General features: G+C 44.6%; 1 protein-coding gene across 1 annotated transcript in view; it reads right to left on the bottom strand.

Moving 5' to 3' along the window:
- Positions 1-14,388, bottom strand: part of nubp1 (nucleotide binding protein 1 (MinD homolog, E. coli)) — a gene marked incomplete at its 5' end in the record, with an annotated part of 28,741 nt that overhangs the window by 943 nt on the left and 13,410 nt on the right. The window contains 7 exon segments of the mRNA NM_001292631.1: positions 1,650-1,733; positions 2,547-2,649; positions 4,540-4,650; positions 5,273-5,427; positions 6,479-6,569; positions 10,228-10,260; positions 13,557-13,625. Coding sequence (NP_001279560.1) covers positions 1,650-1,733; positions 2,547-2,649; positions 4,540-4,650; positions 5,273-5,427; positions 6,479-6,569; positions 10,228-10,260; positions 13,557-13,625 — 646 coding nt within the window.

Below are 14,388 nucleotides of genomic sequence, written 5' to 3'. Positions count from 1 at the left end.
ACCAAGGATGAGTCAGCCCGGCTCCGTGATAGCACTCTGCCTCTGAGACAGAAGATTGTGGGTACTTGGAATTATGGGTTCTAAATTGACACTCCAATGCCTCACTGGGTGGGGGGATTGTATTGTTGAAGTTGCCATCCTTAGGAAGAGATCCCACCTGGTGGATGTTAAAGATCCCACAGCACTATTCGAAAAGCAAAGGAAGTTTCTCCTGGTGTCCTGGCCAACAATCCCCCCCCCAAAAAAGTGAACACTGTTATATGCAATTGACTGCTGAATTTTGCCCACAAATTACAGAGTTAATACACTCTACAACATATTCTGTGAAGCAGTTTGAGATGTCCCAACGATGTGATGAGGCGCTTATATCTTTATTCTGCCTCGTCAACTAGAGGTAGAATCATGGGCTGAGTTTGTTGCAAAAGTGTAAAGCTTTCTGCATCGCTTCCATTTCCAATCAATAACGCTTCTTAAAAGTCATTTTTTTTCCTTCTGCAAAACATGTTGCTACTTGCCTCCATTGTCATTCCCTGGCTACAAGGTCTAGGCTGATGCTCAGTGCAATGCGGAGGGAGGACTACATGGTCAAAGATCCCATCCATTAGATCAGATGTCAAACCAAGGTCTTGTCTGTGCTTGTTCAGTTGGACATTAAACAATTAAAGACCTCATCGCACCTTAGAAAAGTGGAGGGAGTTTCTACTGGTCTCCTGCCAATCAATTCCCCCATATAAAATCGGTCTCTCAATGCATGCCTGTTTGGGGCACACTGCTGTGTGCAAATTGGCTATAAGTACAATTACTATACTTGGAAAAAAATAATAATTTTTTCACTTAATCCACAACTGTTTGTGGGACGCTGCTATGTGTAATTGGCTGACGCGTTTCACCCACCAAACATAGTCAATTCAATTTACAGTATATTCTGTGAAGCGCTTTGAGACGTCTAGAAGATGTGATAAGGTGCAATATCAAACGCAAGGATTATTATTATTTACAGTAAATCAGTTGAGATGGCCTCCTGACGTGAAAGGTGTCATATCAAATGCAAAGACTATTTATATTAAGTTATAAAACCTTTGATGACGATGTTTGTATCAGGCTGATGCTGAGTTGCTTGGTACCTTGCATATCCATTATGAGCAATAAATACTCTTGATACCATGTTCAACAACAACATAGTGCAGGGTAGCGTCTCGGAGCGCTTATTAGTGGTGGAGCCTGACACTGAGCCGCTGGGGAAGATTATCGTAAGCATGGTCAAAGTCGAAGGTCTTCAGGCATGATCCGTAAATAAGGAAGGAGGGGGCAAGGCATTCATCTTCATGTCTTTCAGACTGTTTGTGGGAACCTGCTGTGCGCAATTAACTGTCGTGTTTCGCCTACAAACTATACAGTCACCCCACTTTACAATATATTCTGTGAAGCGCTTTGAGACGTATCGTTGACATGATGAGGTGCTATATCAATTGGAAGTATTATTATTACTATTATTATTAAAGTGTAAATGGAAATTGTGACTTACAGATAGTTCAAACTAACCTCAAACCAATGGCATTTGACACTTTCAAGAAAGCTGATGCGAATGCGCGAGATCCTATGTCCTTACACATGACTTATGATATTTTACTAAAAAGAAAATTACTCACGGTGAAAGATATCCTTGAGGGCAAGAGTTGCAGGAGAATCGGGCACTTCTGTCAGGAATGATTTACCTTCATCACAACTTTTTCCTTTGAAATAAATCAAAAGGGAAAAAGCATAAATGATAATAATAACAATAATGACACACAATTCTAACACGTGGAATCTACGGCATCAAAATTGATCCAAATGAGCCTCTACCTGGCCACGAGTTACATCAATAATAATAATAATAATCCTTGCATTTGATATAGCGTTTCCACGTCTTTCAGATGTCTCAAAGCACTTCACAGAATGTACTGTAAAGTGAATTGACTGTATATTTGTGGGTGAAACAATGGACAACACAGGGTTAGTTAGCACTGTGAAAGGCAATTTCAGGACAGATACTGGGAAGGTTTTCTTTACTCAGAGAGAAATCAACAACTTGGACAGGTTGACAATAAGATTGGGAGAGGCCAGGACAACCTGGGACCCACTTTAACAAAACAGCCTGATGCTATGATTGGGGGTGGGTGGTGGGGGACAGAAAGGTGGGCGTTCTGGAAAGGTGAGACTGAATGGGCCGAAGGGCCTTTTCATCCAATTCCAATCAATATTCAGAGATCAATTGTGTGTGATCAAAACATTGATCTTCTGCAGAGGAGAAAAGTATATATTTTCCAACCATTTTTACTAAAGGGTCTCAAGAGTGTCTGAGAATTTTCCATTTCTTTCCCCAACACCCAGTAAGCAAAAGTCTTCACCGGTACAAGTATATGTATGTTCAGGGTGACGAATAACAGGAAGTCATGGCCAGAGCTGTTTGCACAAGTTTTACAAATACAGCCTTTTAAAACCCCTCATTGTGTGTTTTGGACAATCCGCTGAGCTGTGTAACCTTGTTGTGTTGTGGAACGTACCTATCCTGGGATCCAAGGGCACTTTCCCGAGAAAGGGAATGTTTAAATCATTGCACATCTTCATGGCACCTCCTGTGGTTGGTGGGAAAATCTGCGATTCATGCTGCAACAACGCAAAAATTGTGGAATTAGGAACAGAAAATTACGTCCAAATCATCGTCACACAGCAGACAAGAAATTAATGGCTACAATTGTTAAAATGTATTAATTGTTCATCATTAACACTTAGAACTACTTAACAGATTTTAGAATATAGAAGGGGAAAGGGGGAGCAAGACCATGGAGGGGTTTGAAAGTGAGGACCAGGATCTTGAACTGTATCCTCTGTGTGATGGGAAGCCAGTGGAGTCGGGCGAGGATGGGGGTTCTGGATGATCTGCAGCCTGTGGAGGGAAGAGATGGGGAGGTCGACAAGCAAGGAGTTTGCATAGTCAAGCCTGGATGTGATGAAGACGTGTATGAGGGTTTCGGCGGCCTGCGGTGTGAGACAGTGGCGGAGCCGGGCAATGTTGCGGAGGTGGAGGAAGGCAGAGCGGGTCATGGCGAAAGGACAGTTGAGGGTCAAACAAGACCCCAAGGTTCCGGACTGGGTTAGTAAGGTGGAGTATGCAACTAGTCATATGGATGGTGATGCTATCAGTGCCTGAGGTGAGGTGACGCTGAAGGGAGCTAATCAGGAGAGCCGCGGTCTTGCTGAAGAAAGTTAGCTCTCATCCAGGACCTGATGTCTGACAGACATTCTGTCAGACAGCAGTGGTCCTGGAGTCAAGGGTGGAGGCAGAGAGGTAGAGTTGTGTGTCATCTGCATACATGTGGAAGTTGACCCCATGTCTACGGATAATGTCACCAAGAGGGAGCATATAGATGTTGAAGAGGAGGGGACCAAGGACAGAGCCCTGAGGAATGCAGCACGAGACAGTGCGGGGACTAGAGGAGAAACCGTCTGTGGAGATGGAAGTGGAGGCGGTGTGAGAGGTACAATCTGAACCAGTCAAGGACAGTGCCGTGAAGGTTGAGGTAAGAGAGGCGGTGGATGAGGATAGAGTGGTCAACAGTGTCGAAGGCAGCAGAGAGGTCAAGGAGGTTGAGGAGATAGGGAGCCCTGGTCGCAGATGGACAGAATGTCATTTGTCACTTTGTCCCGGGCGGTTTCTGTGTTGTGGGCAGAACGGAAACCCGATTGGAGGGGTTAAAATCTCTGACAATGCAGCACACCCCCAGCACTGCATTGGAGTGTCTTCTGACTCAGAGGAGAGCGCGCGCTACCAACTGAGCCAGGCTGCCACGTGCAGCCACTCCAAGCAGTGCGAGCAAGAGAGAGGAGGAAACAAATGTGAGGGGCAGTGAGCAAGAGGGTCAGGGGTCCAGATTGGGGAGGGTGGAGTTTGTGAAGGGAGGGGCGGGTGAGGAAGGAGTAAAGCTGGGAAGCAACGACTCGTTCCAGGACCTTGGAGAGGAAAGGGAGGTTGGAGATGGGGCAGTAGTTTGAGAGCAGGAATGGGTCCAGGGGGGGATTTTAAGGATGGGAGTGATGACGGCTGTTTTTAAAGGGGTGGAAACAGTACCAGTGTACAGGGAGAGGTTTATGATGTCTGTGAGTAAGTGCACTGAGACCCAGAAAAGGAAAGAAAACAGTATACTAAAAAAAAAGCATCTTTAAAAAAAACTTCGATATGATGAAGGATTGAATATAGATTTGAGGAGAGAGAAATATCTGGAGTTTGTTTGTTTACCTTCGGGACTAAAGGAGCATACATGTAGAACTTTCTTGGGGAGACAGAATGGGTGAGCGAAGTCTATGAAAGAAAGAGTTTGTGTGTCTGGAGGGAGCAAGGCTGAAGGGTTGATGGCCTTTTCGTATTCCATGCAGGATGTATTTTTAAACATAATAGTCCCATGTGATTCCAGTATTACTGTATGATTTATGCTCTACACGGGCACAAGCATCTAAGTCCTTGTGAATGAATTTCCCTGTCTGACTGAAACGTCTCACCTGGCACTTTGGGCACACAAAACCACTCATATTTTCTACAACTCCTATAATAGGCAGCTTGACCTTCCTGCAGAAGTTGATTTCCTTTCTGACGTCCTGTAGTGACACTTCCTAGCACAGGGCGAGAAGAAAATTCACAACATAATGAAGTGTGCTTTACTATTAACGCAATTAAATAAGAATTGATTTTCCAGACTTTAAAAAAAAACCATTTCCCATCGTATTTATCCACAAATACATCAGCAATTCTTTCTGAATTTGGTTTCCGATGGCTCGTGAGTGACACGATCTGCCGTGAGGGTGTAAAGCCCCTCAACCAGGCAATCAGAGGAGTGAGGCTCCAGTCAACCCCTTTTAACACAGCAATGACCTTCTTCCCAAGGTGTGTCACTTGTGACCTTGGTGGCTTTACCTTCCTTTCCCCACCCCGCCCCATTGGTGGTGAAATGACTTTATTTGTATCATGCTTTCCGCTTACATACTATGCTCCATATTTGTACTAACTAAATCAGGCTTTGCTAACCCAATATTCACCAAAAATAATTCAATCTGTTGCAGATTATTATTGCTTGCTGGCAGAGCACAGACTGGGCATTACCCGCTCTTCATGGCTCAATGAGTTAATGCTAAACGGCCGGAGAAGGTCCTTCACATCAGGAAACCTCCCTCCCGTGGTCTGGTAACAGTTGATAATACTCTTATGTATTCCTCCTCCCTGAGCCAAGGTTCGTACCTGTGGAGTGGTAATGATCACAGCTCCGTCTACATGTGTTGCGCTCAGGTATTGTACCACAGAAAGGTGCTCATCAGAGGTACCAGGAGGAGTGTCCACAATCAAGTAGTCCAGCTCACCCCAGTCCACGTCTCGCAGAAACTGCTTAATTAAACCTAAAGGATTCAGTCAACAAACACCGTGAGTGACACGATCTGCCTAACTCCAAGCAAACTAATGATCGTCTCGGCAATGCCGTGTGAGAGGCACCGCTGGTTGCTGTACGGACACGTTCACAACCAATCCCAACAACATCGACAACTTGCATTTATATAGCACTCTTCACGCTGTCATGGCTTGATCTCCCCCACCCATGGCTCGGTCACATTCTCAGGCTCTGGCAAAATATTACTGATAATAAACTCGGTAGTTCAACCTTTCCATATTTTATGTTCTCTGCAGTTCCCTCAGTCGTGCTTTCTGTTATGCTTCTATTTTGGAACAAAATGAAGGCAGAACTAGATTCAACAAAACCTTACTGTGAACAACTGGGAACCACGCCTTTGGAAGGACCTGCTGGCTGGCACCCTGTGACTGACTGTATGTTCACCAGAACGATACCTGGACTCAAGGGACTTAGTTACAAGGACAGAATGGACTCTTTCGTATAGTTACGGAATCCAGACTGCATCGTCTCAACATTACAGCTCAACCCGTTAGTGGTGAAATCAGAAGATATTTATTTTACATAAAATTTTACAGGATCGAAACAGGTCATTCGGCCCAACCAGTCCTTGCCAGTTTATACTCTATAGGAGCTTCACCTATTCCCCTCTCTCATGTACTCTTACATACGCTCTCTGCTTCCACCACAGCTTCTGGCAGTGAGTTCCACATATCCTCTTCTGGTTAAATCGGAACTTCCTTCTAAACTTCCTGTGAGATCTCCTGCATCTTTCTCCTAGTTAAATATAGCATCTTCCAAGATCTTATATTTGTTCTTCCTTGTTTTGGACTCACCAACAAGTGGAAAAAGCCTATGATTGAATCCTTTCATTATTTTAAAACACCTTTTATCAGGTGCCCCCCACTCTGCACTCTACTTTCTATCCCCCCTTTCCTGACGCTGACTGTCCCACAATAACGCTGTTGATACATCAGCCAGTCTTCACGTGCAAGTCACAGCACAAGGTGTAAAGGGTAAAAGATCAATGAAAGAAAACAAACCATTTTTCTTGGGTCCTCTCCAGATCACGGCATCATCTGGGCTGCTGAGCAAAAAGCCGATAGACATGACACCCAGGTTCTCTTCTACATACTGCAAGATGAGATTACATCACGTGAGCTCAAACCAGCCTCAATACTGAGCAAACTCTCACTGTTCTCTGTACACTTCGCACAGAACTTTCTGAGAAATGCCTCATTATTCAGATCATTGACTTGCTCCTAAAAGCATTACTCTATTATAGTTCCTGATAGTTCCTCATTAGTGGTGTGGATTCGCAACACACAGGGTTATAGATCTCACGATAAAGCTATTAAGAGTCAATACAACTGGTGGAGCGTCGCAGATGGAGTGAGCTCTATGGAGACGCTCTCTAAGAACAGGTACTATTCACAACGTCTGCCTCTCTCCTATCAATAGAATCAGTCGGTGGTGGATTGGCTCCTTGAAACAGCTCAGGATTGCAGGGTAAAATGGGGCTGGGATTTGTGCACAAAGCCAGCACGGGGCAGTGAGCCTCACGAGACAGCAGGAGCGCTGGGGGAACTTCCTGATTTCCCACATCCTGAGTCCTCCCCGCAGTCAGCACAGATTTTGCTGAAACAGATTTTCAAAGTTTATTTCATTCAGCTACGCTTCAGATTTTGTTGAATATTTGGCCTTCTTAAAGAAGCCAAAGAGAGAGATTTACAATGATCAAGAAATGATCAACCGCGTCTTATAGATTCATAGAAGGTACAGCTCAGAAATAGGCCATTCAACCCATCCAGTCCAGTCGGTGTTTATACTTCACACAAGCTCATCCTAGATCACATCCCACGTCTTATATTCCAGCCTTTCCCCATAGCCCTCAACTTTATTCTCTCTTAGCCATGTGTCCAGTCTCTTTCTGAATGTGTACACGGTTGTCGCCCCAACACCAGTTCTTTGGCAGAGAATTCAACACTCCCCCCACCCCCACCACCCGCTCTCTGTGTGAGAAGGTTCCTCCTAATCTTCGTTCTGGACCTCCCAGTTCTGATATTAGAATACATTAGAGTATACAGCACAGAAACAGGCTATTCGGCCCAATTGCTGTGTTTATGCTCCACAGCAGCATCCTCCTACCCTTCCTCAACTAAGCCTTCAAGCAAAACCTTCTCTGTGCAGCGCCTTGGGACGTCCTCCTGACGTGAAAGGCGCTTTATAAATGGAATCTTGTTGTTGTTGTTGTTGTTGTATTCCTTTCTCCCTCATGTACCTATCCAGCTTCCCCTTAAATACATCTATGCTATTTGCCTCAACAACTCCTTGTGGTAGCGTGTTCCACATTCCCACTACTCTCTGTGTGAAGAAATTTCTTCTAATTTCCCTATTTCATTTATTTGTGACTATTTTGTATTGATGGCCCCTGATTTTGGTCTCCGCCACAAGTGGAAACATCTTCCTGATGTCTACCCCATCAAAACCTTTCATAATTTTAAAGATCTCTCTCAGGTCACCCTCACCCTCCTCTTTTCAAGAGAAAAGCCCAAACATGTTCAGCCTTTCCTAATAGACATAACCTCTCAGATCTGGGATCATCCTTATGAATCTCCTTTACACCCTCTCCAGTGCCTCTACATCCCTTCTATAACATGGGAACCAGAACTGCACACAGTATTCTAGGTGTGGTCAACTGAGGTTCTATAGAAGTTCACCATAACTTTCCTGCTTTTCATTTCTATCCCTCTTAGAAATGAACCCCAATGCCTGGTTTGCCTTTTATGGCCTTATTAACCTGTGTTGCTACTTTTAGTGAATTGTGTATGTGTGCCCCGAGATCCCTTTGCTCCTCTACCCCATTTAGGTTTTTATTTTCCAGGATGTATGTGACTTTCTTATTCCTTCTGTACTTTTCTACATTGAAATGCAATTGCCATTTAAGTGCCCATTCAGCAAGTTTATTAATGTCTTGCTGTCATTTGTTGCCTTCCTCCTCTGTATTAACTACTCCACCCAATTTGGTGTCGTCTGCAAATTTTGAAATTGTACTGCTGATTCCTGAGTCCAAATCATTAACAGTGGTCCCAATACCGATCCTTGTGGAACACCACTGCCCACCCCCTGCCAGTCTGAGTAGCTCCCCTTTAACCCTACTCTCTGTTTTCTGTTTTGCAGCAGGTTGCTATTCCTTCTGCTATTTTTCCCCGACTCCACGTGCTCCGACCTTATTCATTAGTCTATTATGTGGTACCTTATCGAACGCCTTTTGGAAATCTACATATATTACATTTACCGCATTCCCCTTGTCGACTCTCTCTGTTACCCCTTCAAAGAATTCAATGAGGTTGGTCAAGCATGACCTTCCTTTTTGAAATCCGTGCTGACTATTCTTTATTATGTTTTCCATTTCTAGATTTATTTTATTACTTCCTTCAGTAAGGATTCCATTACCTTTCCTACCACCTGACAGGTCTATAGTTAAGCTAACGGGTCTATAGTTCCCTGTTCTATCTCCCTTTTTAAATATAGGTATAACATGAGCTACCCTCCAGTCCTCTGGCACTACTCCCTTTTCTAATGAGTTATTATATATGTATAGTGCCTGTTATCTCTTCCCTCGATTCTTTTAATATACGCAGAGACAGTCCATCTGGACCAGGGGTTTTATCCTCTCTTGAGTTTCGTTAGTTTTTCGATTATATCTCTCCTTTCTACCTTAAATGTATTTATATTATTTTTGTTCTCTTCTTCTACAGTTATGTCCATCTGATCGGTCTCCCTGATGAATTCTGAGGCAAAGTAATTATTTAATATTTCTTCCATTTCGCTGTTGTGGCCTGTGAGCTTATCTTGTCCATCCCTTAGTGGCCCTATTCCTATTTTGATTTTTCTTCGGTTATTTATATGTCTGTAGAATTCCTCTTTGCCTTCCTAATTATTTTTTGACCGTTTCCCTGACCTCTTCGTATTCTTTTTTGTCATGCTCTCCCTTGTTGTTTACGTACTTAGTGAACGCCTCTTTCATGAGTCTCAACTTTGCCCTTATGTCTTTATTCATCCAGGGTGTCTCATTGTTATTTAGCTTTGTCTTACTTTTCAGCAGAATATATTTCTCCTGGACTCTATCGATCACTGTTTTAAATGTTTCCCACTGTTGCTCTATCCCTTTGTTTGTCAATATTGTTTTCCAGTTTATTTTCCCAAGTTCCATTCCCACCCCCTTAAAATCAGCTTTTTTCCAATCTATTACCCGGTCTTTGTCATACTCGTGTCCTTCTCAATCTTTATCTTAAACCTTATTAAGTTATGATCGTTATTGCCTAGATGTTCCCAAACGCGTACTTTTCTTATCTGCCTCTGGTTCATTTCCCATTACTAAATCCAGCAGGGATTCCCCCTTGTTGGGCCGCTTACATACTGGGTAAGAAAGGAGTCCTGTACACATTATTGAAGGAACTCCATTCCCTTATCCCCTTTACCTACCTCTTCTAGCCAATTTATTCCCCCATGAATATTAAATATGTCTTTTACTCATTTCCCTAATTCGCTTGCATATTTCTTCCTTTACCTCCCTTCCACTATTAGGTGGTCTGTAGATATTAAAACTATGCCCTCTTGTTCTAAGCCCCCCTTGACCCCAAGACACAACCTTTTCCTGTCCGCTCTAAGCCCCCCGACTCCCATTATCTTGTATACCTAAAAGCTTAGATTGCTTCCAAATTCGTACAGATTATGCAAGGAACCTGTGAACCTTACAAAGAGTATTTTCAATGAAATGGCTACTTACCACCGGCGACCATCCTGAGCCGCTCTGATGCACCTGCAAGGATGGGGAAGAGAGATGTGAATAAACCCTAGGTTAGTATACCTAACAGATGTAGGTGGGATTAATGCCACTTTACTGTAACGCATATTGCTGAGTTGTGGGTAAGACCAGGTGACCATATTACTGCTTATCCAGATCCAGGAGCCAGGACACTGTGTCACAGAGCTGTGAACTGGTAGATTGCATTAACCTGGTGATGCCCAAGATTTCTCACATGCTGGTTTCCATCTGTAAGTACTGCCATGCTCTGTAAAGCTCTTGTGACCTCAACACTGTCCTGTAGCTCATTAGTTAGAGCACTCGCCTCGCAAGCGAGAGAACTTGGGATTCAATTCCCAGGCAGGGCGAAACGTTGGGCAAGTTTCATTACTCTACACGCCTCTATTAACCTAGCTGTAAGTAGAAACCCGGTTGTTAGTCGATTGGCGGATCGCTTTTCTGGGGGTAATAATCCCTTCAGAGCAATATATAAATTTTAAAAAAACAATAATTTGGTCACTCAATCCACGACCGTTTATGAGACACTACTGTGCAAAATTGGCTGACGCCTTTCTCCCACAAAATATCCAGTCAATTCACTTTACAGTACATTCTGTGAAATGCTTTGAGACGTCTCGAAGAGGTGATAAGGCGTTGTATCAAATGTAAGGATTATTTATTATTATAACACCTTTTCCTTCAGTAGTTGTCAGCCTGCCTCAGTATGTAGCACTCTCACCAAGCAGAAAATTATGGGTTCAGTCCAGGCTGACACTCCGGTGCAGTACTGGGGAGAGGGTTGTGCCTCTATATCAATCGGTTATTATGTGAGTGTCGGATACACAGACAGACAGGCACGCACTGTCTTTATTAGTATGAAAGGTGCTTTTGGAGCAGTTGCGGTACTGCACACGTACACATGGTGGTGGTGTTGAGTTACCAGTGTCCAAACACGTGCACTGAATGGAATGCACAGAAACATGAATGAGCGAAATGTCCTTTTTACCAACAACAACAACAAGATTGCATTTATAGAGCGCCTTTCACGTCGGGAGGACGTCCCAAGGCGCTGAACAGTTGGGTCGGGACCCGAGCAGGGGGGAAATGGTCAGGGTGAGGGGAGGGAAGGGAGGGAGCGAGGAGGGGGAAATGGTCAGGGTGAGGGAAGGGAGGGAGCGAGGAGGGGGGAAATGGTCAGGGTGAGGGGAAGGGAGGGAGGGAGGGAGGAGGGGGTAGAGAGTCGAGAGGGGAGCTGAAGGCTCGGTCAAAGAGAAAGGTCTTGAGACCGGCCTTGAAGGAGGAAAGGGAGGAAGCGGCGAAGGCACTGGGGATAGATTTCCAGAGCCTCGGGGCTGAGAGGCTGAAGGCCCGGCCACCGATGGTAGGGCGGTTGGGGCGGGGCATGTGGAGCAGACCGGAGCCAGAGGAACGGAGGGTACGGGCAGGTAAGTAGGAGGATAGTAGGTCGGAGAGGTAGGAGGGAGCGAGGCCGTGAATGGCCTTGTAGGTGAGGATGAGGATCTTGAATTTGATCCTCTGGGGGATGGGGAGCCAGTGGAGGCGATCGAGGGCGAGGGTGGGAGTGATGTGGTCGCGGTGTCTGGTGCGGGACAGTACACGAGCTGCAGAGGTCTGAATGACCTGCAGTGTGGAGGGAGGGCCGGGAAGGCCGGCGAGGAGAGAGTTCCCATAGTCCAGCCTTGAGGTGATAAACCAAGTAAACTCCCTTAAAGTCAATTAGCCCCGTTTCAAACAAGAACTTCAGGACCGACAACTTTGGAGCAAGTCCGAGACAATATTTAAAAATGCAAATATACTTGCATTTGATACCTTGCCTTATTGTTTCGTCCGGACATCTCAAATATTGTATAGGCAAAACACAGCGGCCAATTTGCAATACAGCAATTTTCCACAAACAGCCATGAACAACAACAAAATTCCAGGACGAAATGAGGACGTCCCAAGGTGTTGGACAATCAGTGTTTCAGACCTGAGTTATGGGGGTTGCGATCGGGGAGGGTGGTGGGCAAGCAGGGGAAGGAGGGTGACTGAAGACACAGTCGAAGAGGAGGGTCTTGAGACAGACCTTGAGGAAGGCAAAAGAGGGGGCGAGGCGGAGGGACTGCGGGATGGAATTCCAGAGGGTGAGGGTAGAGTGGCTGAAGGCCCGTCCGCCGGGTGAGGCGGGGAACCTAAAGCAGGCCGGAGCCCACTGAGTGGAGGGAGTGGGCAGGTTGGTAGGGGGTTAGGAGGTCACAGAGGTAGGAGGTAGCGAGGTCATGGCTATATAAATGCAAGTTGTTGTTGTTATCGATCGGCCAGCTTTCAGCCATTCTCCGTTACCCTCTGGAACTCCATCCAAGAGTCCCTTTGCCTCGCCTCCTCCCTCCGTTACAGTAAGTCTTGAAACATTTCTTTTCAAACGTGCTTTTGGTTAACTCCCCCACCCCCCCAGCCCACAGCCTGGGATCCCCCCACCCCCACCCCCAACCCCACCCGCGGCTGTGGCTCCATTTGGTTTTGTCAAACGCTTTTAAGCATTTTAATGGGAGAACATACAAACCAGAGTGCCTGGCGCACATTCAAATCAATCCATCAGAGCAGGAATGTCTGAAGTTCAATTTTAAACTCTGTTATAATTACACAGCGATTACACAATCCATGGTCTACAGCCTTCATGCAAATCTCCTTATATAAGAACAAACCATCTCTTCTGTGAAGATCTTTCAATCAAGTCTCTCTCACTCTCTCTCCAAAATACAGCAAAGCAACAGTATCTGCCCTTTGCTATTATTATTATGATTATTATTTGTGCATCACTGTTCAGCAATTACTTTGGCGGCTGGTTTGCTCAAGCCACATTAAGAAACTAACCCGTGAAACTAATCAGATGACCCTATTATGAAATAACATGGCAACAGAAATCCTAGTATGACTGGTTTAACTCCTTCAATGGGCAAATGATTAAGAATTCACAATAAAAGGGGTCTTCCACAAAAAGGATCAACCCTGAGCACATTAGTCACTGATCATTGTTACATTTGACCCCACCCGGTCATGTCCCATTCAGGCTTTACCAGCAGATGTATTAAAGTGAGAGGTGTGTTACTGAAAGCTGTCAGCGTGAGTTAACATGATTGTTCTGATACCCAATCCTACTCTGGAAAATAACATAAAAGATGGAATACTCTTTTAATACCCAACTAGATTGTTATAACGCCACCCAATTGACTACTTCCTAACACACACTTACAAATCATCCCTTCTTATCTGTTATCCCCGATCTTTCACCCCCACCCCCCCAATCATACCTGTTCTCCTTCTAGGCCCACGATTTTGGGGATTGAGGGTCCACAGATGTCAACGTCTAGCAAAGCCACCTGTAAAGAAAATAATGAGATAATATAATAATCCCTGCATTTCCTATAGCACCTTATCATGTCATCGAGACATCGCAAAATATTTCACAAGTTTTTTCAGTGAAGTGTAGTTGTAATTGTTGGGTGAATGGGGACTGAGCCAGGCTGGCACACTATGAAACAGAATGAAACATCATCCGATTTCCAAACAGAAACGCCTATTCAGAGTGTCTCGGTTTCAATGAATATTTTAATCTCTTTGCAGAGAGAACAATTATACTTGCTAAAACCACCAGCGAGTTCTCTCATTCGGTTGCATTATCCTGGCCACAGGCAAAACAGGCTGCAACCCATCGTTACTCAGCACTAAAGCTATCAGTCAGTACAATCCACAGAACAGCAGGGGACCTGCCCACCACAAGAGGATCATTAGCGCAAACAGATTCATCGCCGAGCACCTTATCGCAGAACACTGTGTGAACATACACAATTATTTAACATGTGATACTTAATCAATTTCCAGTACAATACAATTTACAAATGTGCAGCTCCAGCATTCCATTGTTGAGCCATTGTTTCCGGAGTTTGTTGGAATATATTAATAATACAGTATAATAATCCCTGCATTTGATATAGTGCCTTATCACGTTTTCTAGACGTCTCAAAGCGCTTCACAAAGTGTACTGTAAAGTGAATTGGCTGTATATTTGTGGGTGAAACGCGGCAGCCAATTGTGCACAACCATGTCCCAATGTCCTAATAGAAATAATCCTTGCATTTGATA

The sequence above is a fragment of the Callorhinchus milii genome, unplaced genomic scaffold, assembly GCF_018977255.1.
Source record: "Callorhinchus milii isolate IMCB2004 unplaced genomic scaffold, IMCB_Cmil_1.0 Scaffold16, whole genome shotgun sequence".
Lineage (NCBI taxonomy): Eukaryota > Metazoa > Chordata > Chondrichthyes > Chimaeriformes > Callorhinchidae > Callorhinchus > Callorhinchus milii.
This window is presented reverse-complemented; position numbering and strand designations above follow the sequence as displayed.